The sequence below is a fragment of the Scomber scombrus genome, chromosome 14, assembly GCF_963691925.1.
Source record: "Scomber scombrus chromosome 14, fScoSco1.1, whole genome shotgun sequence".
Taxonomy (NCBI): Eukaryota; Metazoa; Chordata; class Actinopteri; order Scombriformes; family Scombridae; genus Scomber; species Scomber scombrus.
Window position 1 is genome coordinate 19,709,945 of NC_084983.1, and position 24,848 is coordinate 19,734,792.

Here is a 24,848-nt window from a genome sequence, read left to right on the forward strand (position 1 = left end):
ATACAAGTTCTCGGTTGCAGCTGTCAGGGTAAGTGCCATTTCCCTTAAAAAAAAAAAAAAAAAAAACTTTAAAAGACGCCACCTTTAACTCGAAAACATGACGCCGGGTGATCCAGGAAGGAAACCACCAGGTTATTGACGTGTCTCAACAGCCAATAGATTCACTATGTATGCACGCTAAGCCCGCCTCCGTGTAAAATCGGCCAATCACCGTCTGGAACGGGAACTTCCGCCCAACAGCCGGAGCATGTCCATTGTACAAGCTGTTCCGAAAGTGTGCCGCGATTGTTGCGCTGCAGTCTGTTAAAGTGCGTGATTTCGTGAAAGTTCATCCGTTTTGTTTTTTGCTGGCTATCTAATTTTACCTCCTAATCGTGTGAGACTGTTGTCATATGCGACTCTTACGGAGTAGTAGCTGCTAGGCTGTTAAAGGAGTGAGTATCACCGCAGGAATCCGCTCCTTTAGTGGCTGCATCAGCTTCTCTGCGTCCCTGTTAGCTCTCTTGAGCTAGCAAATGTTAGCTGCTGCTGCTGCTGCTGCTGTTGTTGTGGCGTGAATCTGATGGGGGTGTGCATGACTATGCCTGTAACTCAAAGTCATCACTGCTCGGAATAAGTAGCCAGAGTCAAAGATTAAACACCAGCAGGTAGTTAGCTCGCAAACTAGCGTCTTAACTTAGCCGAGCAAGCAAGCTAGCTACCCGGATTGTCTTTCACAAAAGGGCACCGCGTTGAACAACAAGACTTTGTTATCCAACATAACGCTGGCTTTTTTTTACTCCTTTTTTTATATATTTATATATATTCTGTTGCCTGGGCTTTATACACGAGGAAGCATCACAACAGTGCAGAATGAATGGGTTCAGCACAGAGGAGGACAGCCACGACGGACCTCCGGCGCCGCCGTTTTACGGGCAGAGCTGCTGCCTGATCGAGGACGGTGAGCGCTGCGGCCGCTCCGCTGGAAACGCCTCCTTCAGCAAGAGGATCCAGAAAAGCATATCACAGAAGAAGCTCAAGCTGGACATTGACAAGAGTGTAAGTGGACTCTTTTTTTAAACACAGTGATGTATGACGGATCAAAAGACAGTGATTGTGACTCCTCAGCTGTCAGCTAATGCTAAGTTAGTTAGCTTTAGATGACACGAACAAGCAAAAAGATTCATAACTTCCTCCCTCGTTGTTGTTGTTGTTAACATATTAAGGAAATAGTTGTCGTGTTTGTGATCATGTCTTATTCTTACATCCCGTTAAGTAGTTCGCTTTGTTGGCTGTTTGCAGGACGACGTGCAGGACAAGCAGGGCTCTTCCTACATGAACTTGCAGCTTTTCTCTCATTGCAACAGTTTCCTGCAAAAACACGCCTCCGCTACACTTCATAAAATGGCTGTTGCCAGGGAAGCGAGTTTACTGTGTTGCTCAACTCCTCACACTGTAGTCGGCCTCCTCACAAAGTGGTGGTGGAAGAAGTATTTAAATTATTTTATTCAAGTTAAAAGTACCAATGCAACAATGAAGTCCGATATGAAAAATGCTACTTAAATTAAAAGTACACACGTATTATGAGGGTTACAGTAAAAGTTGTGGTTTGAGCCCTCTGACTGATATATATTTTTATACAGTTAGCTAGTTTTGTTCAGTGGTTCCCAACCTAGGGCTTGGGACCCTCCAAAGTGTCATCAGATAAACCTGAAGGGTCGTGAGATGATTAATGGGGGAGGAAAGAAAAAAAAGTTCTGATACACAAACCTGTTTTCACTTTCTTTTTAAAACCTTTTCTCTAATGGTTGATTTTTGGTGAGATATTGGATCATTAAATACAGAACTTGAGTAAATACAGGCCTACTAAGTTATTTTCCACCACTTCTCTTCACAAAGTGGCAGAAACCACCAGCAGTTTAACAGAAATGCTGTTTTAGTTTCTATCGTTTTGTATTTTGTCGCACTTATTTTCCATTGCGTGTTGTATTTTTAAATGGCGTATGTATTTACAGCCTTCTTATAGTGTCAGTACACCCTGTCAAACCACAATGAGAGAAACTTGTTGAGTTAGAAAGTTATTAGAAACTTGTGCTGTGTCTCCGAGCTTGCAGCTGTTAGTGTTAGTTAGTTTGTGTTCATTTCATCTACTCTAGTGTTGTTTGGGAACATGCACCACTTGAGCACAATATACTATCAATTGTGGAAAAAAACAAAACAAATCCCTCACAGTTTCCTAGAGCCTAAAGTGACTTCTTCAAACATTCTTTTATCAATTTTACAAAATTGTTTCAGATAAACTTTGTGTTGATTAGCTATGATTTGTGCACTGATTGTCAGACCCACAACATACACTGAAAATAAAAGGAGCTTTAGGGTGGTGCCTGTATTTATTCTTTAGCGTTAGGGTAGTCTTTTATACAAATACACACATCCTAACAAGAAAACACACACATAACAATACAAAAAATTAACAACGGTATAAAAATACTTTGTTTAGTGAAATAAATGTGTCATAATCTAGTTGTGTTACCTTTTTTATTTATTTCAGCTATGCTCACACGGTGCATATCCCAGAAAAAAAACCGTCTCAATTCAATTTACCACAAACGCAACAGATCCGAGAGCAGGCTACTATTCCTGCCATGTGGAACTCTGCTGTGTCCCTTCACCTGACTAGCACCTTAAAGCTACAGGATGCGATGACAATGCACTCAGAGAGGGGGTCACCGCAGGGCTGCAGTAAGCCTCTCAGCACTCTGTCTTCATTGTGTCCAGGACCTTTTATCTGTTTGGTGAAAAGCACTGTGTGTGTGTGTGTGTGTGTGTGTAGTGACTTGAGAAGTGCTGCCTGAGGAGCGACCTGACTACTCTTTACTGTGTGCTGTGCTCTTCTGCTCTTTGTCCACAGTTTTTTTTCAGTGTTTTCCAGGTTTACAGTGACTCATGTGATAAGTCACATGTGGGGAACGTGGCCCAGACAAATGACATGCACACGAGTTCACCAGAGGACAGATTTCATGCTGCATTTAAGGCGTTCAGCTGTGGCAGCACATACAGTAAACAGCAAGCGTCGGATGCTCAGTTATTGACATTACAGACAGTTTGAAGTTGGGGTTGGGTGTTGAACTTCAGTGTTTTCTCTGATCCAAAACGATCTGTTTGTTGATGATGTCCTGTATGCAGTACTTTATTTGATCAGATACTTCCTGTTTTCAAGTCGTAGCGTTACCAGTTTCACAAGTTATTTTTGCAAGCCTCTTGTATTATTAGTGCTGTAAAGACAACATTAAACACTGCTGCATTTGAATTCGGTCTGAACACTGCTGCTGAGGTTTGGTTTGTTTGATTTTTATATGAAAAATGTCTGAAAAAAGGGCGTTTATATTCCTCCAAGTAGCAGTGTAGTGAGTATAGAAAAGAATCCTTGCAAGATGGCTGCCTGAGTCTGTATGTTTCCTTGCTGTATGTTGGCTGTTTTTGTGAGAAGGTGACATTCAATTTCCCCTCCAAGGGATTAATAAAGTACTTCTTATCTTATCTTAAACTAAACCTATTTTGCACACAGTAGACTATTCCTTTAATGTTCTTTAATATCCTTGCAGGTGCGACACCTCTACATCTGCGACTTCCACAAGAACTTCATCCAGAGCGTCCGCAATAAGAGGAAGAGGAAGACCAGTGACGATGGAGGAGAGTCTCCGGATCATGACGTGGAGGTTCCCGAGGTAACGGATTTAAACAGTCACACGTAACTTTTATTTCCAAAAAAAAAGATGTCCATATTGCTCACAGTGTTGAACATAGATATCAAGCAAGAAGTCCTTCCAGTTACTTTGCAGAGGAACAAAGAAACCACCAGCCAAAACGAATAAAACTACTGAATTATGACACAGCATTTTATTCAATTTAAAAGAAGAAAGTAAATTTGAGGAAAAATAACAAATTAGTCCATTCAGGCTGTTTTTTCACCTGGACTATGAGACATATGAAAATTGATTATATTCTCGTGGAGGAGAAATTTAGATTATCCTGTATTAAGTTCCCAATTTCTCCATAGAGATCACTTTCCATGAAGTTTAGTTTTCTTTAAAAGCTGAAAAAGAGACTAAAGCCGCTGTGGGAGTCTTTTAGTTGCATTATGTCCATAACGCTCGTTATTGAACTAACTGCATCTCTGCCTCTGTTTGCGTTTTCAGGTCGACCTTTTCCAGCTGCAAGTGAACACGTTGAGACGCTACAAGCGGCACTACAAGCTGCAGACCAGACCTGGCCTCAACAAGGCCCAGCTGGCAGAGGTAACACACTGATAACATGTTTGTGGAAGTGACATGTACTTTTAAGAGAATTAGAAAATGTATTCTTACAGTTATTTCTATACTTCTTAACTTCAAATCATTCCGTTAGAGAAACATATAAGCAGCACTCTGGGAGAAACTGAAAGTCACTTTATTCTCCTACTCTTTACTCCTCATAGTTGATGTTGAGTTATATTGAAGGCCATTGAGTCGGCCTCATTAAGTGTTCTTGGCCTCTTTCTTCTCAACCACCGACTCTATATCACTCATTTACTGTGATATATGTAGTGTTGCAGGTCCTATTCCACAGTAATTGGTCATGGAGAGATTGTTAGACTAATAGCCAAATAGACAGGTGGACTTCCATGCAGCTGGTTTGGCCCTCACAAATACCTCCTGTATGTAGCGCTCTCAGCCTGCCTGTGTTTGGGGTGGGGGGGCAGTGGGGGATCAGATGTAAACAGTGGGAGTGACTGAAACTGGGCTGTAAGTTGAATGTTTCCCCAGGCTTTTAGTCAGGTTCAAGCCCTCCTATTAATGAGCTTCCCACATCATTAATAAAGCACCAGTCAACAGCCCACAACCAGTCACAGCTGTCCCAGTGTTCAGCCCCGTTCAGGAGATCCAGTGGCTGCGTAGTAGAGCAGTGTGAGATGTGAGATGAGGTTTGTTCTGCAAATGATTGATTTACTGATCTAAACTGCCTTAAATTTGGCTTCATTTGATGGTTAAATGTCCTCCAAAGATTGAACTTTTTTCAGTTATCTTACGGACAGCAATATTGAGTTTTAATCATCTTTTTAGCTACTTTTTGAAAAAAATGGACAAAGTTAAGGAAAAAGTCCAACATAACACACTTGAAGGAGTCATTATAAGATAAATTCTTTGGTATAAATTTCTGTTAACTGGCAAACGACTTGAGATCATTTTGAGATACTTTCAGCACAGCCACTGTAGAAGTTAAGTGAAGAAGTGTAACCCTGTCTGCACAAATACAGCCAGCCATCCTACTTAATTTGCATTTATTTAATGGAAAGCGATATGTACCGTATATGTGCTAAAACATAATATAATCAGTAAAGCAGCACCACATACTTGGTACACAGATTACCAAGAAAGGGCTTGAAGCGTGTGGTCAGATACTTTGCAAAAAGGAGCCGTAATTGGTGTTAAGATTTGCCTATCAATAAGATGTACTGAAACAAAATGAAAATTACAAATGTGATAATAAATAAAAGTTTAAATTATTTATCAAGTAGAGACACTAATCATGTTTAGGGTGCAGACTCAAATGTGGATTGCTGCTGTCCAAATGCAGATTAAGTGAGTTCATATTGAGATGTTTTCAGTGCATATGCAGGACAAGAGTGCTACTTTACATTTGTTTTTCACGTTTAGTCCAAACCAGCTTTCTATTATTCATACATCAAACGCTGGGAGCAGTTTGGGATTCAGTGAGAGTTGGGTATTTTCCGGAACTTGAAATATGAAGTGCCCATTTATAGCATTAAATACGGTACAGTTAAAACTGACAGCTTTACCAACTTTTTCAGTTATTTATCTGTTACCTTGGTACCATAATAAACTGGAACACCTTCTTCCTCTGGCTGCAGATTAGTGATGCTGTGTGGTCACATCTTAACACTCCTGCGCTTTCCACACAATAATACGATTCCTCGAGGAAGCATCTTTCCATTTGTTGAGCTATTGTCACACTTCACTTGACACAACTTGAATTGCACTGAGAGTGTATTTATTTATCACCACACACTCCGATTTATTTTCCACTTCATTTTGCCCTTAGTATTTTCTACTCCTTCTCATATATGAATTACAACAGTGTGTTTCAGGCTTTCCAAGATGTACTGCTTTGTGTTTGTAATTGTGTTTGCACAATTTCAAACGTGGGCCCCATAGATATGTGAGCAGGAGTCAGCTGGGATTGGCAGCCACCCAGTCACTTGTTAGTTGTTGCTTTAAATACCAGAACCACAAAGGGTCTGGACATAAATATAGGAGATGTGTACTCAGTTTTTGTCCTTTCCCCCTTTTCTGTAGACGGTGAGTCGTCACTTCAGAAATATTCCGGTAAACGAGAAGGAAACACTGACCTACTTTATTTACATGGTGAAGAGTAGCAAGAGCCGCTTGGACCAGAAAGGAGACGGCGGCAAACCACTGGACTAAACTCAACAACCACCACGGCGGTAGCTACAACAGAATACAACAATAATCCACAATCACAGTGACAAAACAGCACCATCTACAGCAACAGCAACCAGAAGCAGCTCCTCCCACAACCCCGTCACCGTCCTGCTCCTCTGCAACAGCAGAACCTACACTCTGGTTGTCCTCGGAAGGATACCGAACGGAAAAATCGGTGAGAATTCAGGTTGGGGCGAGTTTACTCAGTCGCTGAGCATGTAGTCACAATCTTCTTCTTCCTGTCCTCCGCAACAAAGCCAGGTCCCGAAAGACTGTCAAGGACCAGGACTCACTCCGCAGGGTTTTTACGTCGTCATGCTGTAAACGTAACTGTTGATATGTACAAAAAAGAACAGCGTACTTGGTTGAATGCAATGTACAATATAGCTGCCTTAAGAGTAAAAACAACTTTTTTGGTAATTTTGTTTTTTCTTTGCCGAGTTGACTGTTAACATGTTCACCGCGGGGAATGCATGTGCCAAACTGGTAATGAATGCTGAGTGAGTTTTCTTTCTTTTTTTTTCCTTTTCTTTTGTTATGAATGAATGAATTGGAAAGGGGGCGCTGCCTTTGCTGATGTCTCGTTTGTCAGCACTCTTTGACAAGCTCAGTTTTCTCCTTTTTAAAAACTAAAAGTGGCACAAAATTCCCATATACATATATCTCTCTATATATACACGGAGAGGGAGAAAGGAAGAAATCCATATTCTCAGTAATATTTAAAACTCTCCCCGTCGCCCCTTTTCCAACTGGATGTGATGCATGTAAAAGACTGGTGGTGGTGAATGATGTAGCATTTGGCTATGAAGCAGACTTTCCCTTCTTGCTCGCTGTTTTATGTGCACACAAACACACACGTACAGATTTATTTTCTCATTGCATTGCAGGTTTTGGTAGCTACTTTAATTTTTGTTTTTCTTTGTAAGCCTTTTTCTTTAGTTCAGCCTTAACAAGTTGTATAAAGTTGTCTGTTTATGATTTTAGATTTCTCAATTGTTTTTGTTTTTTTCTTTTGTGTGTCTGTGTGATAGAGGGGTGTAAGAGTAATTATTAGCGTTACATTTTAATATTTAAGAGCAGTGTTTATCGTGGACAACATCGCAACTCTTTTGATTTGATACTTACGACACCTTTTCAACTTTAGTGGAAGTTGGCTAATGAAGTCTTAGAAAAGTTTAACATTTGTATGCCCAATTTAAATAATCCAGCTTCACATACGTCCCCAGAATGTCATTAAGTCTGACATCAATCTCAAATTGGCACCAAAAGTGGCATCACACCACAGCTGGGTTTGTTTTGTTTGCTTTTTTTCCCACTCAGATTGAGTTCACCTTCACTCTTTAAAGGTGCAGTGTGTAGAATTTAGTGGCATCTGTGGAGTAATAATCATAAGTATGTTTTTAATGAGTGTATAATCACCTGAAAATAAAAATGATTGTGTTCATTAGCTTAAAATGCCCTTTTTATCCACATAACTTCCAGTGTTGTACCGCCAAGTTTCTACAGTAGCCCACAGTGGACAACCAAACACTGGCTGTAGAGAGGGCCGTTTGCCTTTTTTTCCCAGCTACTGTAGTTCTCCTACCAGCTTAGAAGAGGAGGGGGTAGAGTATTCAGTTTGATGCAATCTACAACCTCACCACTAGATGTCACTAAACCCCACAAACTGCACCTTTTTAAATTATTTACATTTGTTTGTAAATATTGAAGTGCAGTGATTTCCTTTTGTCATTTATTAATTGATCTGTAATTTAGATTGATTTACGGTCTAATCAGTGAAGTGTATGTAGTGACTGCAACTCCCATAGTCCAAGGTGAAGTCTACAAACAACTTATTTTATCTGACTAATGGTTTTCAGTTTACTGTGATGTGAAACCAAGAAAACAGAAGTGAAGATATCTCTTTTATTGGGGCTTTTTTTATATTTCAGTGTTAAGCCACGAGCTGTGTTAGGAAATGAGCTGTAGCCCTTTGTTTTGGCAGGTAGCCACTAGCAACCGCTCTTACTTATGAAACATGTAATATGATTAATCCAACACTGCTGAAAAACGTTTATTTAAATTCTTAATGCACTGCCAGGAAAAACTGTTGGTTCTCAAAACCATGCTCCTCTTCAACTCCTACTCTGTGTTTTTTTTTTTTTTTTTTATGGTGGTGACTACATAGATTGTAGGTTACACACAGTTTGGGTTTTTTGTTGGGATGTTTTTGTTTGTAATCTCTGCATCTTCTTTCACACTTTGTATTTAAGTTTGTCCGCCACACTGAGTTTGTCTTGACAGGGGTTTTTTTTCTTTATATTGTCTGACATATTTTCAGTTTTGCTTGTAGGTTTCTTAGTGTCATGTAGATAACACCCATCTTTATTAACACATAGGCCATGCCACATTAACCTAATTGTTGCATTAGAGAATACATATTTAAATATGGCTGCTTATTGCTCCTAATAAGAATAAAAATAATAAATGTATTGTACAGGCAGAAGCAACTGTCTCGTTTCCTCCGTTCATTCACAGTGTTCAACAGTCACATGTGTGTATGCCTTCTTGACTCACATTTTTTAAGTCAGGTGCCCAAATTAACATTGGTATGTTTTGTTTTTCCCCACGCTGTAATCATTTCTGCTGTTCATACTGACCATTAGAAGATCCCCTCATAATGCACTCAAAATGTAAGTGATGGTGGACAAAATCCACAGTCCTTTTGTGTAAAAACGTATTTAAAAGTTTATCTGAAGCTAATATGAAACTTAAGCTGTCCAAATAAGTCAAATTGAGTCACTATCTTCCAAAGTTACTGTTCTTTTACTGCCAAATTATCTCTTTTTGGTAATGATCCTTCCACTGCCGCTGAACAGGAAAACACTGACAAGACACAAAGGGAGTTTTATGTTAAAAAGATGAACTGTGCAAGGTATTCACTTAATTTTACTCACTGACAGCTGAAGCTTTATATTATATTCAGATTAACTTATAAACACTTTTTATGGCCTCTTTAATGTGATAACTCTGGAACGCCTTGAGGGGATTTCTTCAATTTGGCACAAATGTCCATCTGGCCTCAAGGATGAACTGATTAAAATTTGGTGGTCAAAGGTCAAAAGTCAATGTCACCATGACCTCACAAAACTCTTTTTTGGTCATAACTCTAGAATTCATATGCTAATTATGATAAAGTGTCACACGTTTTGTCCTAATAGGATAAAATCATCAAGTGATGACATTTTATATCCAAAAGGTCAAATGTCAATTTCACTGTGGCATCATCATAATGTTCTGCAAAAACACTTTTCTAGCCGTTGTTCAACACCATAACTCTGGAACAGAATAAGAAGATAATGAATTGGTGACACTAATCTTGGTGCTCACTTTGGCACAAACTTGGCTACAGCTTTATGTTCTATCAGAATAATCTTTAATGGCCAAGCATGTGAACACATACAAGATAAATATGCTTAATACCTTTTGTAAAATTCCTTAAAAGTCTTGATTACAAATATTACATGTGGATTTTGGCTCCCATCACTTACATCAAAAGCATATTTGAAGGGGAACTTTCGATAGCCAGTATGAACAGGAAGAATTATTCAGTAAGCAAAACCTGTGTCAGTGTTCATATGGACACCTGATGTGAACACTTATCCTTTAACAACATCACAGATTTGATCAAAGACTTGATTACCAACTGGAAAATCATGGCAACTACCTCTGGTTTACTGTGTGTGTCCATTTATTTTGTGGATATTTGATAGATTTTTACCAGTGAAGCACCTCAGACAGGACCTCCATTGATATTGTGGCTCTGTCCTGTAGAAAGTACTGTGTCAAAAACAAGTCTCAAAGGAACAGGTGGACATTTTGAGAAATATGCCTATATCAAATGAAGAAGCACCCCAACTCGATCAAATGTATACAGGTGCTAGTAGCTTTTGAAATCTTAACTGCTTGAAGGAGGACCAGTGCACACAGACTTGCTCATTTCATCAACTTCTTTAATTCAGCATTGTGCTGAATCTAAACCCAGCATTTCAGCTTACATCTTCATCAGGAGCCAAACAGGAATAATGGGCTTAAAACCCATTTTTATACATCTTCAAACATCACAGATGACAGGATATAGGATAACTATGTCATTCAGAAATCAAACCATCATATGTGTCATCTGTATTGTTATCCGTATTTGCTTTAAAAAAAAAAAAATCAAAATTAATCAGTCCAGCCAAAATAACAAACAAAAATCAAATTCTAGTATAATTTTCTAACAAATTGTATTAAAGATAATAAAACATTTAGTAAAACATAGCTAAATATGCCTGTATGTATACTCTCTTGCCCAGAGTTAAATAAGAAAACCGATGCCACTCTCATGTCTGCGCTAAATAGAGCCAGGAGACAGTTAGCTTAGCATAAAGATTGGAAGCAGGTGGAAACAGTTAGCACTTGTTAAAAGGTAACCTTTTAGCTCAATCTGTACAAGGGACTGAAAGAAGGGTTGCATCAGTTTTAAAGTCTCTCGTAGTTCCCCTAACTCTGCTAACTACTCCTTTAAAAGTAGCGTTGCGTCAGTTGTAGCTTTCAACCACTAGATGGTGCTACATATTCTCCTTTTGAATGAAGGTGGCATGTGTGGTGTGTTTCAGCACACACGATGACGGCTTCGAGTATTATAAGATTTTGTAAGAGATGGCACTTTGTCACTTAGCTGAATTTTTATTTTTGAAGCCAAACTTTTTTTTTCTTTTTTTATTGCTATCACTAACACTAACCAACATCTGCATTTTACCACCACACAGCTATGCAAGTGCCTATGGAAGTGCTTGAGCCATTGAAAGGCAGAACAGACTAATGTTAAGAGTCATTCAAGAGTCAATAAAATGTTATTTGCATGACAAATCAACACAGAGGGATTAGAAATGATTGATTTGTTTTTTAATGAAAAATAAAAAAACAAGTATTTGTCCTCTGGCTTTGTTTAAAAACTATGTTTAATGTCCTCAGTTTATCAGACTATCGCAGGGAATTAGGGACACTAAATAAAAAGAGTCCTCACATCCTCTTAAATTAAAATCCAACTTTAATTGTAAAATAGCGTAGAAAGGCTAAGGTTATAGTCTGATTTTGGAAAGAAAAGTTCTCATGAAATAGTTGTGAAAAAGCCACATGTTCAGATGAAATTTAAAAAAAGACAAACATAATCTTTATCAACTGCTACTAAAATGATTATGTGGTGTGAATCTTCATAGATTAATTTCAAAACAAAAGAAAAACAAATAACTTTTTTCTTTTACTAAAATAAAGACATCGCCTGATTTCTGAGCAATAATGTTTAATTATTATTTAATAATAAAGACATGTACACAAGCAAAAACACTTTCACTGCGTCTGTAGTTGCTTAAAATAATATTTTTTTTATTTACGGAATTATAACTTCACATCTATACACTTCCATCAACATTTCCCACAGTAATAAACATTTGTATCCCTTTTTGCTTTTGTGTTTTACATGTGGGAGTGAAAGCTGTGCGTTAACTGAACATTCGGTGTCTTTTCAAACGGACAGTGACAATTTTGAGGTAGATTCAGTATATTTAATCATTTTCTACAAGAAACAAGAGTTTACAGTCAGGGCTCCATCCGAGTTTGTTGTAAGATAGATATCTTACAACAAGCAGTATTGGATTCATCAAATTTCATATAGTATAGCTGCGCCAAATCCATCAGGATGAAACTGTGACATTAACATTACTGACATTTGTTTCCCCCAAAAAACGTGTTTTGTCTGTTCTCGGCTTCCCACCAGCTCACAGAAATTATTACCGAATCTAGTGGGTATTTCTATATCTTTATTTCTTTATTCATTTATTTCCAGCAAATTTTTTTTACATAACATGATATTAAATTACAAAAGAAGAAGCAATCCAGAAATACAAATCCAATTACCAGGCTATAAATTGAGTTTCTTGTCATTTAATTATGACTTGATGTGTTGCTTATTGATTGCAAATATTAACATAAGTTAAAGTTAACAAGGTGTGATGCTTATGTTATGTTTTGTATAAGGTTTTTTTTTTTTTTGCAGTTGAAAATGTGCAAATTGATAGAAGATAATAAACACTTTGAAGCCTGAGTGATCAAATAAACATATATCATTATTTATGCATCAAATGTTTCTCTAATGATCATCTAATGACAAAAATGCAAACTATGCCAGAGCTGTTTCTTAGGGCTGTCAAGACTTCACATTATTAATCATAACAGCTTTGTAATTGGATTAAAATATATCGGTCTATACCTGTCACCTTCAGGTAATTCACACTCAAGAAAAAAACCCATACTGAAAATAAATAATTAAATATCTTGTAGCTACTGCCAGCGTGACTGTGATTTGACCTCTTATCGAAATTCCGCGCCAAAAAAGAAGAAAACGCCGTTTTACACTATACAAATACACTTAATACCACTTTTTAAAAATCCCAAATCCTTTCATCTTTGCCCCTCTTCCTCTGACCACAAGCTACTCTACATTTACTCCACTTATTTTTCACAATTAATTCATTTTCCGTTTTAACGCCATTATAGTGGAAAACGCAGCAAATAAACCCATGTTTAGGGGAGACAGATGTTTTTTTTGACAACATGGCAACATCTATAGTAATGGAGGGGTGGAAAAAAAGTTTTTAAAAAAAGAAAGAAAAAGAAAAAGAAACAGCACAAATATCAAACACATACAGCCAGATGTGTGTGTGGAGTAAGACACCACATCAGGAGGAAAAGAGCTCAACGACGTGTCCGTGATGGTGTTTTCCTCGCTCATTGCGCTCGTTCTCATTCTTCATTTACATGTTGTCCTTTCATTCGCTCCTTTTTTGCGCATCATTGCACGTGCACAGCGGTGTGTTCACGTTCAATCAGTCAGTGGTTTTATTTTAAATCCAGAGTCTGTGAGGAGGTTGTTTTCTTTCTTCTTTTAGTGGGTATAGGGGGTGAAGATGAGGGGAGGGTCACTGGTTGAGCTCCAGAGCCCAGACCTGCTGCGGCCAACCAGTCCGGCCTTTCACCTTCTTCTCGGCTCCTAAAGACTCCGGCAGGCCGTCAGTCTGTGAGAGGAAGGAGACCAAAAACACCACATTATCATCATCATCATCATCATCATCATCATCATCATCATCATCATCATCATCATCATCATCATCATCATCATCATCATCATCCTCATCATCACCCTCCTCATCATCATTATTATTAACAGAGAAGGCTAAAACACAGGGACATAAACCACAGCTTGCTCAGCTTAGTTTAGTGAGAGGAACTACACTTTAAAATAGTTTTACTGTAATCTTATCCTGGGATATTTTTTTACATATCATTGTGTGCATTCGTCTTAATAGTCTGCGAGTCTGATTACGCGGGAAGGTCCTGGGAAAATGTGGTTCGTGCTGTTTTTCGTCACTCTTCAGCGAGGCTATAATGAGAAAATTTGGGGTCCTCGACTCAATCAAGGCCATGACATCACAGGCTTTAATTTAGTGAAAGTAGGCTAAGTGAAACCAGGACCAAAACATTAGACTCAACCAAAATAACTGACCAAACATTAAACACATCATATAAAACAAAATTGTATATTTTAAAACTTGAACTAGGCTTTGTGTGTGGTGTTAACTTAACAGTGTTGACTAAAACAGTAGTGTTGGTGTATTTATGAGTAAACATGAGGCCTTTACGTTTCATGGGATATGAGATTGACATTATTGTGTATGCTACACGAAACAGAAACCTCTATGTTGTGATGAAGAGATGTTTTAAAGTCTACAAATAATACTAATAACTGATGAAAGCTATAGTTGTCGTTATGATGATCAGCAGCTTGAGATAGCCTTTTTTTTCATTCACCGCTACAAAACAAACATTTCAACAACATGACCGAGTGTATGTAGGATATAAAGAGATGAATATAATATAACTGTTAAACGCCATGATTGTCTAATAAAGTGTTTATTTTGGGTGGCATATTTCACTTTCCACTATGAATACTGTAGCTATACAGTGGACAAAAAATACTGACTAAAATACCGTTAAATATAACAGACTGACTATTATACCACCGATCTGTCATCTTCAAATAGGTATTTTATTCACATTTTATTTGGAGTGATTGTCATATTTCAGATGGGTTATTTACAGACTGAAAACAAGTAAACTGGAGATCATTTTTCATGTTTACGCTTTATATTTAAACTTTGGAGTTGCTGCAGTTTGATAAATTACACCAAATTGTTGAATTGTTTATAATATAATAGTCTTTCTATTTTAACTTAGTTCCCAGGCCTTCAGTTATTTTTAGAGTCACTCAAACTTGAATTAATGAGTTGCTGAATCACAGAAAACTATTTTACTCAATATGAAACTAAAGAAGGCTCCATACAGTTTGAGCTTACCAGATCCCGTTTCCTTTTCAGATCCCGGTTTTCAAATTTCTTAATTTCGGCCTTAAAGCCTTCTGTCTCACCGGAGTCTTTGGCCAAGACGTCCATCAGGTAGGCGATGTAACTGGTCGCCAGACGTAAAGTTTTAATTTTAGACAGTTTTGTGTCTGCAGGGACGTTCGGGATGCACTCCCGCAGCTCGGCGAAAGCTGTGTTGATGCTCTCCGTCCTCCGGCGCTCCTTCTTCGGCCCCGACGCTCTCCTCTTCCCCATCCCCACTTGAAGGTTCTCCAGCCGGCCATCGTGAGTCGCTCCAGACGCGATCTCCACGGCCGGGTAGGGCGCCTGGATCTGGAAGTCCGGGGGCATCTCGCCGTGGTTCACCACCCAGCTCTGGAAGTACGGCGCATCCTGGTGACACCGCTGTACGAACGGGAAGGGTTCGTGCATCAGGTGGTGGTGATGCTGGTAGCCCCCGATGAGGTTCATGTTGAGCGGGATAACAAATGCGGTAGTTGGGGTTTGTGCTGTCGCCCTCGGTCTCGCTCTGCTGCTGCCCCAAAACGGTCTCTGCTCGGGGATGTACAGCCAACAGAACTCATTCAAGACCTAGATATGTATCCCCTTGAATGCATTAACGAGTCAAACCAAACGTAACCACCGACTTTTACATCGTTGTCATTCTGAAAGCGACTTCAGCCGAGGTGAAATAGGCCGGAAAAAAGTTAGTAATTCCAGAGAACAAATATCGGCGATCTGATGAGCTCCACTTTCTTTCTTTCTTGCGATCGTTTCCTGAAGAGGCTGCTCTGATTTGCCTAAGAAATTTGACCCCGGTGAAGGTGTGAGGGCCCCAGGTTTATATGATTTGGATGTCAGCGTGGAAAGGAGGCAGCCAATAGACGAGAGAGCCTAGATGGGAGGAGAGTCTGGAGAGGTTCGCAATAACATAAGCCATGGTGCCACAATCTCACAGCACTACACTAGGAGAAACAATCTGCTTGTTGGAGTTGGCTGCTGGCTACGCAGACATGCACATAAGAGAAAAAAGTTGTCCAACTCTGTCAGGTTTTGTAAAAAATAAGGTGTTGTCAGTTAGAATGTCCTCTTTTAATTTTGGAGAGATTTACGCACAAAATTTACGCACCCTCTGTTAGGCTTGGCCTGCTGATAAGGTTGATTTTCTTTCTGTATTTCAGTGGAAAGATAATTATTTTGTATTATTTAAATCAATATTTACTAACTCGTGGTTTGTAAATATGTGAAATGAACACAGCAGGTATTTAAAATCAAGAACTTGATTTTAAAGATGCGCACTTGAAATGAAAAGAGAAAGATAAAAATCTTCAGCTTTAACTGACTACTCAGATTTTTTTAAATGCACACACGATAAAACATCTTATATATTGTGATTAAGTCGCCCTGGCTTTAAAAACCTAACTTTCCAGGGGATTAGTTGTCCATTTTGGCATAAAACAAGTTCATTTTTGAAGGATGAACGAATAACACATACCATCATATTGTTTCTGTTGAAATATTACATTTTTTTCTCGTTAAATCTTCATTTACGTCAATATGCTGCCACACCCCATTATTTAACTCTAGAAATATGAAATTATTTATCACTTTAATCGTGTTCTGTTCCTTGAGCCAGGTGCTTGTTTAAAGATATTCTACGTTTTTTTCCCATGTTTTCTCAAAAGCGTAATGGTCAAATGGCCGAATTTAGACAACATTATCAGAGTGAATAGGCCTGAGGAGGTTTTATACACCTCTCCTTTTCCAGTAATAACATGAGGTATGTTTCATAGCGCTTTGGGAAGATGAAAAGTTTGATGAATTATTTGGCACTTTTGGGACAGACAGTCTGTGCCCTGCTGTCATACCTCGGCAGTAGAGGGAACTCCCAGGCCTGTAGCGCCTTTATCTCCGCATTAATTCCCCACAGCTCCTCACACACTAAACACACCATCTTATCTCTATCGCCTAAAAACATTATCCCATTACATTACATGACCTTGACGCTATTTAGAAACCATTTACAGCCGCGTCTTATCTAAATACAGCCATAAATCAAGAGTTGTCACCTCCAGAAGGGTTACATGTATTCCATAAAAGCTCTTCTGGCCTGCTCACTGTTTACAGCACGGCAGTTTGCGGCATATTTCACCGTCCACCCGTGTTACAATAAATAATCATCAGTCACAACTTTATGTCCCTTATTTTACACGATGTACTACTGAAGTCTGCAGGGACATTTTCCAAAGATGTTCTCATTTGCACATAAAGTGCTCAGTTTAGTTTTAAGCATCAAGCTGTTCAAGCTGTAATACTTTGTTCTTTAAAAAAAAAAAAAAATCGATAGGTGCTAATGTTCTGCAATATTTGGTTTAAATATCATTATCTTAAGTTTTCCACTAACCGAGATCAAAAAGAAAAAAAAAAAATCCTTTACATCATTTGAGCCAAGTTATGAGTTTATTTGCAGATTTAGATTCAGATTTCAGCCAATAATATTGATCTGCTGATAAAATGTATTGCTGTACTGCAGTATAAATTACCCAACAGTATAACAAGTTACATTAAACACCTCATTGGACCTGCTACAACACTAATGCTGCTTTCACTTCAGTGTGTCATTAATTTAGCCCTGTTCTTCATAATGAGCACTTTTACTTTGATATTGAAATACACTAGCAGAGCTTTTAGTTCAGTAAAATGTTTCTGCTTTTTACTTGGAGTTGCTTTTTCTAATTAAGTGTTTTCTAATGGAGTGGTTATATTACATACTATAGTAAGCTTTTATTGACCAAACTAAGAAGCCAAAACTAAAAAATAACAGAAATAATGAGACACAGAAAAGCCACATAGTGCAGAAATGTGATTTATTAAACATCTTTACTAAATGATTAAACTTGTTCTTAGGAGATTATCTACATACAACATCTACAATATCCATGAAAGATGCACAGATCCATATCCATAGCTGACTTTATTCTCTGGTACAATATTCCTATAAAACACCATCATTAAGTGATTTTTATTAGACTGAAAACTGAATGTGCAAAATTGTGATATAGCACAAATTGTTTTAATATGATGATGATTCTGTCTTCAACCTGTTTTTTTATTTCATAGGGAGGACGTTTGATAACTATTAAAATGTCAAATCCACAAATCTGAGAAAACCCCACTAAATCTACGATCAATCCGTTTTTTAAAAGTTTTTTTTGTGTAGTACACTTCATACAAGTTATTGTTATTTAAATAGCTTTATAGGTGACTGGCGACAAGCTCACCTCATTAATAACTGCACAAAACAATTAATATTATTTTTTTTTTTACATATTGTTATGCAAAAGCTGGTGCAGAGTGGAGGTACATCCTCCTCTCTGTCCTGTTTGCCACTCACATGTTACCTCCGCTGTCAGCATGAAAAACACCATGCAGCCCCCAGAAAGAAAACCTGACACTGTTGATTAAGACGTCCACTACACAGAGATGAAATACAATACTGGTCATACTCCCACCAACCCCCTCTCTTCTCTTTCTCTCCATCTTTCTCCTTTTCTCTATCACTTTCTCCTCTCCCTTCTTATTTCACTTCTACTCTTTTTAAAAACCTGTCTCTATTCTTTGTCTCAGTGTATCACTTCACCCCCCAAAACCTTTAACCAGAACCTTTCGTCTTTTTGATCCCCCCCTCCTTTTTTTCCTTCTCTTTACTTGATATCGCTGGAGGTGCTGAAAGACTTGGGCAACAGTAATAGTCTCTTCATATTTTGCTTTCAACCCCAATAGACTTCAGTCATCTCTCTCTCTTGCTCTCTCCCCTCTTGCTACTTTGCCAGGGGAAACATCCAAAATAGGTCATAAGGAGCCATCTTGGCCGTGTTATGAATTCTCCTCATAATTGTTTGTGTCATCATGTAGATTTTTCAATAGACACTGCTTCCCTCCTCTTCAGAATGCTTACCCTCAACTCTACATTTCAAAACAAATATTCTCCCTGATTCAAAGCTGAGCATGCTCTGCATGGAAAACGCTGCGGAGCACGCTCAGCGCTGACTGTTTATCATACAGGGGCTCCTACAGTATCTCCACCTCTGGCGTGCAATGACTGCGACACGCAAAGCTAATTAAACCCAATGGGTACAATTAGACATCATTCTGGGAAATGTGGACAAACTGGGTCATGCCATGGCGGTCTGGGAGTCCCTCAGAGGCCCAATGCCTGTTGGGGAACAAAACTCCAGTTAGTGGCCAAGTTTCCATCCAAATGTTGCACAAATTTTAACTGAACTTTGCAGAAAATTAAAAGAAGATAATATGAATTAACGCATGTTTCCATTCATTGTTGTTATGTTGGGTTCATTAGGACCGTCGGTGATGCTAATTTCTACAGTCTGGTGCAGGGATCTATTTTAAGAACCAGACTCAAACATGGCGCCTATCTACTCAAATGAAAATTGCTCAACTGGCACAAAAGCCAAAAAAAGTTTCTAGTTTCTGTGTTGTGCGACCGACTGATTATGTGCAGAAGTGTTTTTTCTAAACAAGTCCTCCAAATTAAACGGCCAAATAGAAGCCGAATCTTAGGACAAGCTCAGCAGCCAGACATTTATTCATTCTTCGTTTAGTAGCAACTGAGATTGACACTAAAATGAGAAAAGCTGGTCCACCTGAAAGGTCAGTCTACCAACGTACTGAAAACGTACTGCTAACATTTTCCTCTGCTCCACTTGCATTCACCGTCACTTTTCTGACACTTGCTCAACCACACACTCACTACGCAAACACGTTACATACTATTATTCGACGCACTTGTCAATGTCTCAAAACAATTCCATGATAACGTAGGGTGTTATCATACTTACGGAAATCTTTTGTAGTTTACTAATCTATCAGCAGTAATCCACAGGACAACATCATTTGTCTATGCTTTTCAAATCCATTACAAATTACTGTTAAACAATAATGATGTTTTATGATGTAACAGCACTGTGTTTAATGTCTGGTTAGGTTTAGGGAAAGATCATGGTTTAAATTATTATTTCCCTTAAATTAGGTGACTTTTGTCGTCAGAGCAACAATAATAACCATGGGGGTTAAGGTTAGGGGATGGTCATAGTTACACTCTTTAAAGAACTGTCAAAGTCGAGGTTGAAAGCGGAAAACAAACAGTGACCTCCTGTTGCAAAGTCCTCTGAATGAGGAAATTTGTCAAACATCATTTGAACTGCATCACTTCTGCGGGTCATAATTACTACGGCCGCTAAATGACATCTGCCACTCAAATGCAACTATTAGTCATTATTGAGCGACTGACCTTACGACCTATTGACTGATTATATTGTTTTTCTTGGGAGGATAGTCTCGTTTTTCTCACTGGCCCCACCCACATGTTCCTGCTCGGACTATAGTTCACACTGAGATGACGTCATAGACAATAAAGGACATTCATTTCTAAAACTAACATGACCATAATCTTTGATGTGAAGGAACATGCCACATGACACCCAACAACGTGGCTCATTGACATGTTTTTCAACGTTTTTAGACAATAACCGAGGTCTGCGACACAGAGGAATAAGATATATCAGACTTTGAATACAACCACAATGCTTTTAAGTAGATTAATTCATTGTTGGTTTGGCTCTGTTCATGAGCCATTTATTGACAATAAGAAAAATGTAGAATATCATCAGCCATATCCTTTAAACCCACTTTTCTAAGCACTGGGGAAGTTTTATGGATATAAAACCTTCATCAGTTACACATTCATAGTACTGGTGGTCTAAGGGAAAGTGTTTCACCTCAGCCAAGTGTGTGTGTGTTTTTTTTCTTCAAATTTCCAGGGTTTCCTCTGTTTCCTCCTCATAAAACACTCAGTGTCCTACCGTGGGTCTGGCTAAAGTGGAGTAGATACAGTACAAGAATCACCATTTCCATTCAATTTATATATATAATGCTCTATTCTGATAAGGGTTATATTGAGATCAGATGTAATCTTGTCAAGCTAACACATCATAGTGTGATCATTTGCTCGTTGTCAATTCAGTAAACCACACGTGCAGTCTTCTTTCACAGATTCCTATAATAAAAGGCTCAGTTCACCCAAATTACAAAAACAACAAACATATTTTAAACATGTCTGTCCAGCGGTTTCTAACCATGCAAATATAGTTTGGGTTTTATGTTCCCAAGGTTCTGACGTATCGGTCACTGAGATTTCTGCCTCCACCACAATATAATGTAGGCAAATAAAGCACTGAAAGGGGACAAAGATAAATACAGCTGACTTAGGTTGACTGACAGAAAACACTGTTAACAGTTATTATAGGAACTATTTCCCCAATGAAAACTGTCAACTATAGACTTTTCAGTTCTAATAGGTCATTGTTCCTGGAAAGATATGTTTTTGTAGTTAAGAGATCATTTTTTTAATACTATGAGCACATGTATTATACAATTTGATATTTCAGATATCAGATATTTACAGACAAAAATATGAAAAAAGAGACGTAAGAAAATCAGGTCTGTTTGGGTGAACCAGCCCTTTAAAAGTACCCTCAGGAAATCAGTTTTTAGTTATTTTATACCTTATTATATAATATAATATTCTTTCACAGTTTGTCAGCTGCATGTTCAAATTGTAATTGACATAGATGTATATGTCTTCTGTTTGTCTTTTCTGTTTTATCATGTAAGAATTATTTGTTTACACGTTTTTTGTTGTTTTTTCTTTCTGGATCCTGCTGTAAATTTAGATTTGGTCAATCAATCAGTCCCTTACAGGCTCACAGATTCAAGCTAATACCCCTCTGCAGGAGTCTGTTCCTCTGATGTTAATCAAGCCTGAGCTCTTATGCAGCTGTTGATGTTATTATAATGCAATAAACACAGATTTTTTTCTTCTTCATGAGTCGTGTCTGTTTTTGCAAATGTGTTTTAGGGAAATGTGATCTAACTGCTCTTGATGTCGTACCAACGGCTCATTTCCAATGCACTCTATTCAGCCATATGGCACACACTAGAATATACATAATATGAGGTGGTTAGTGAAGAAAAAAACAGCCAAAAGCTGCTTGGACGTCAGTACTTTGTCATGTTTTGGTAAATAATTTGGCAGTTCATGTAAATTATTTTGGTTTAAGGCAGAATAATGTTTTAGTCGTTTTGATTAGTTTTAATAAAAATAAATAGATACAAATGTAATGTTTCATGCACAGAAGTCTTCTTTGACTCTTCTCAACCTGAAGTTAGAGACACTTTATTGTTTGTCATTTGGGAGCTTTACCAGACCATTTACTTTTACTGCAGCCACTCCACAACTGTTTTTTTTTTCTTCCAGTTATCTCTCACTTTCTAGTCCTTGTTTTTATCTCGACACAGGAAATTCTCTAGTGGAAAAGCCTCCTTGATGGCAGAAGCTACTCTCTTCTGATCATCTATATTTCTTTTCCTCTATCCATTGATAAGTCGTCATCATCTCTGTGAACGTCTGCTCTTTGGTCTCTTTGGTCGTCTGTGTCTCAAAGCTCCAGAAATTGTCCTCTAACTGCCGTAATTCTGCCCGTCCTCAGCCAATAAAGATAAGAGCAGGACGGCTGGAATGTGGAGCAGAAAGGTGACAGTGACGGGTGGAAGAGACATAAACCAACATAAACTCCAACACTTTCTGTAACTATACCTCTTTCCTTTCTTTGTTTGTTTGTCAAGTCATTTGGATACTAAAGACATATTTGATATACTTCACTTATCCTCATTTATTACCACTGTGTACTTCTACTCCACTACAAATATTGTACTTTTTACTCCACTTCAATTATTTGACAGCTAGTGACTACTTACTAATTAAGATTTTATGTATGATAAGCTTATAAAATGTGATCAATCTACGATAACATTATTTAAAATCCTTAAAACAAGCTCTACATCCACTGCAGTAAAATCCTACTCACAGGCCTTTTTCCTGCATTAAATACTCTTATTTTGATATAAGTATATCTAAAGTATATTTTGCTAATAATACTTATTATAATAACTTTTATTAGCATTTTTGACACATAACTTCTCAGAGTATTTTTGTAGTGTGACTACTTTTAATTAAATAAACAACCTGAATACCTCCTCCACTACTGGTTTTAACGATAATAATTAGGGATGTTTTATATAAATGAATGTCAGTTATACCACTCACACTGTTATAAAACAATACTGGCTCAACTTATAAACAGTTCATGGTAGTTTGTCAAGTCATTCTTATTTGTATATCACAAATCACACATTTGTCTCAAGGGGCTTCACAGTCTGTACAGCAATACAACATCCTCTATCCTTAGATGCTCAATTCAAATAAAGACTAAATCCCCCCAAAAAAACATTTAAAGGGAAAAAAGCAACAACAGAGGAGGGATCCATAGTTTGGCAGCTCTTTCCTGGGATAAAAAGAAATCCTTTACCTCACAAAAAGGGTCTTACTTTGTCAGCATCAGCAGAATAAAATAATCAAATACTTAAATACCATCAAGAGAAAAGAGAACATGCTGTTTGACTGACAGGCGACAAACAAGCAAGTGAACCTTATCACACTAACACATACTTTTCTCACCTATCAATCTGCTGATACTTTTTAAAAAAAAGCCAAGGTAACCAATTGTGCAGTAATGAAAAATGTACATCAGAACTTCCTAATGAATGAGTTTAACTGATTAATTGATTATCAAAGCTGTGATACATTTTCTGACAATCAACACATTTATTAATGGACTAATTGTTTCAGCTCTACAAAAATAGATCTCCATTCTTATGATGTGATGATGATAATGTCCTTCGAAACATTTCAAGATCTGGCATTTCAAACATCAACAGTCTGTTTGATGTTTTGGCCTTATGTTGATGATCAATTAGGATTTTAATCTAATTATTAGGACGTTTTTTTTAAGTTAAAGTCAAAGTGCCAGTTTTTAAAATGTGAGGATTTGGTTGTTTTACTATATTACAATATACACTATATCTCAGCTTGAACTCATTTCGGGTTTTTTGTGTATTTGTTCAAATAAAAGAAATGAAGATTTTTAACTTTAATTTAAACATGAAGTGGGAAAATTAGGAATATTTGTTAATTGCCAGAAAAAATGCTAAATTATCAAATAATTAATTGAAGGAAATGGTCGATAATAAATAATGAAAAGGTTAATGAAAGTAATGCTGCAACTATTAATTATTTAAATTACTAATTTATCTGTTGATTATTTTTCTCGATTAATGGATTTGTTGTTCGGTCAGAAAATAGTGACAGAATAGATCTCTGTTTTCCAAAAGCCTAAGATGCAAACCTAAAATGTTTGGTTTTGTCCTAACCAGCAGTCAACAACCCAAACATATTCATTTTTTGTCATAAGAAGACTAAAGAAACCAGAAAATATTCACATTTAAGGTGCTAGAACCAGATAATGTTTGAAATGTTTCTTAAGAAATTACTCAAAATGATTAATCCATGTTCCAGCAGAACATACAAGCTACATTCATTCATGTTGGTTGGTAAACACAGGTCACACTTAAGGTCAGGTAAAGCTACTTATTCCTGGTAGCTACACGCACACACACACAAACACACACACACACGCACACACACACACACACACACACACACACACACACACACACACACACACACACACACACACACACACACACACATTCAGGTCCTGATCTCTGGGCTTGTGGACCACCGGCAGGTCTTGTTCTAATGATTTCACAGCAGCAGATTTAACAGAGGGTGGCTGCTCTGTGTCAGACAACCCCAGAGAGTTTAGAGAGGCTGACAGTCAAAACATGGGCATAAAGTCTTGACCCCGAGAAATCTTGAGGTGCAGACGGTTCAGGGACCAACTTCTCTAAAAGCATTTTAACACTTAAGAGGCTGCAGTACTCCAGT

At 37.9% G+C, this 24,848-nt stretch overlaps 2 protein-coding genes across 2 annotated transcripts; one reads left to right on the forward strand and one right to left on the reverse strand.

Moving 5' to 3' along the window:
* The first annotated feature begins 276 nt into the window (after positions 1-276).
* Positions 277-8,958, forward strand: sap30l (sap30-like). Its single transcript, XM_062433684.1, has 4 exons — positions 277-1,038; positions 3,585-3,707; positions 4,179-4,277; positions 6,336-8,958. The coding sequence occupies exons 1-4, from the start codon at positions 853-855 to the stop codon at positions 6,462-6,464; spliced, it is 537 nt and encodes a 178-aa protein (XP_062289668.1). The 5' UTR covers positions 277-852; the 3' UTR covers positions 6,465-8,958.
* Positions 8,959-11,802: 2,844 nt separating this feature from the next.
* Positions 11,803-15,871, reverse strand: LOC133994021 (heart- and neural crest derivatives-expressed protein 1-like). Its single transcript, XM_062433187.1, has 2 exons — positions 14,918-15,871; positions 11,803-13,579 (listed from the first exon to the last, which is right to left on the reverse strand). Exons 1-2 carry the CDS (start codon positions 15,392-15,394, stop codon positions 13,484-13,486), a joined length of 573 nt encoding a protein of 190 aa, XP_062289171.1. The 5' UTR covers positions 15,395-15,871; the 3' UTR covers positions 11,803-13,483.
* Between the last annotated feature and the right edge of the window lie 8,977 nt (positions 15,872-24,848).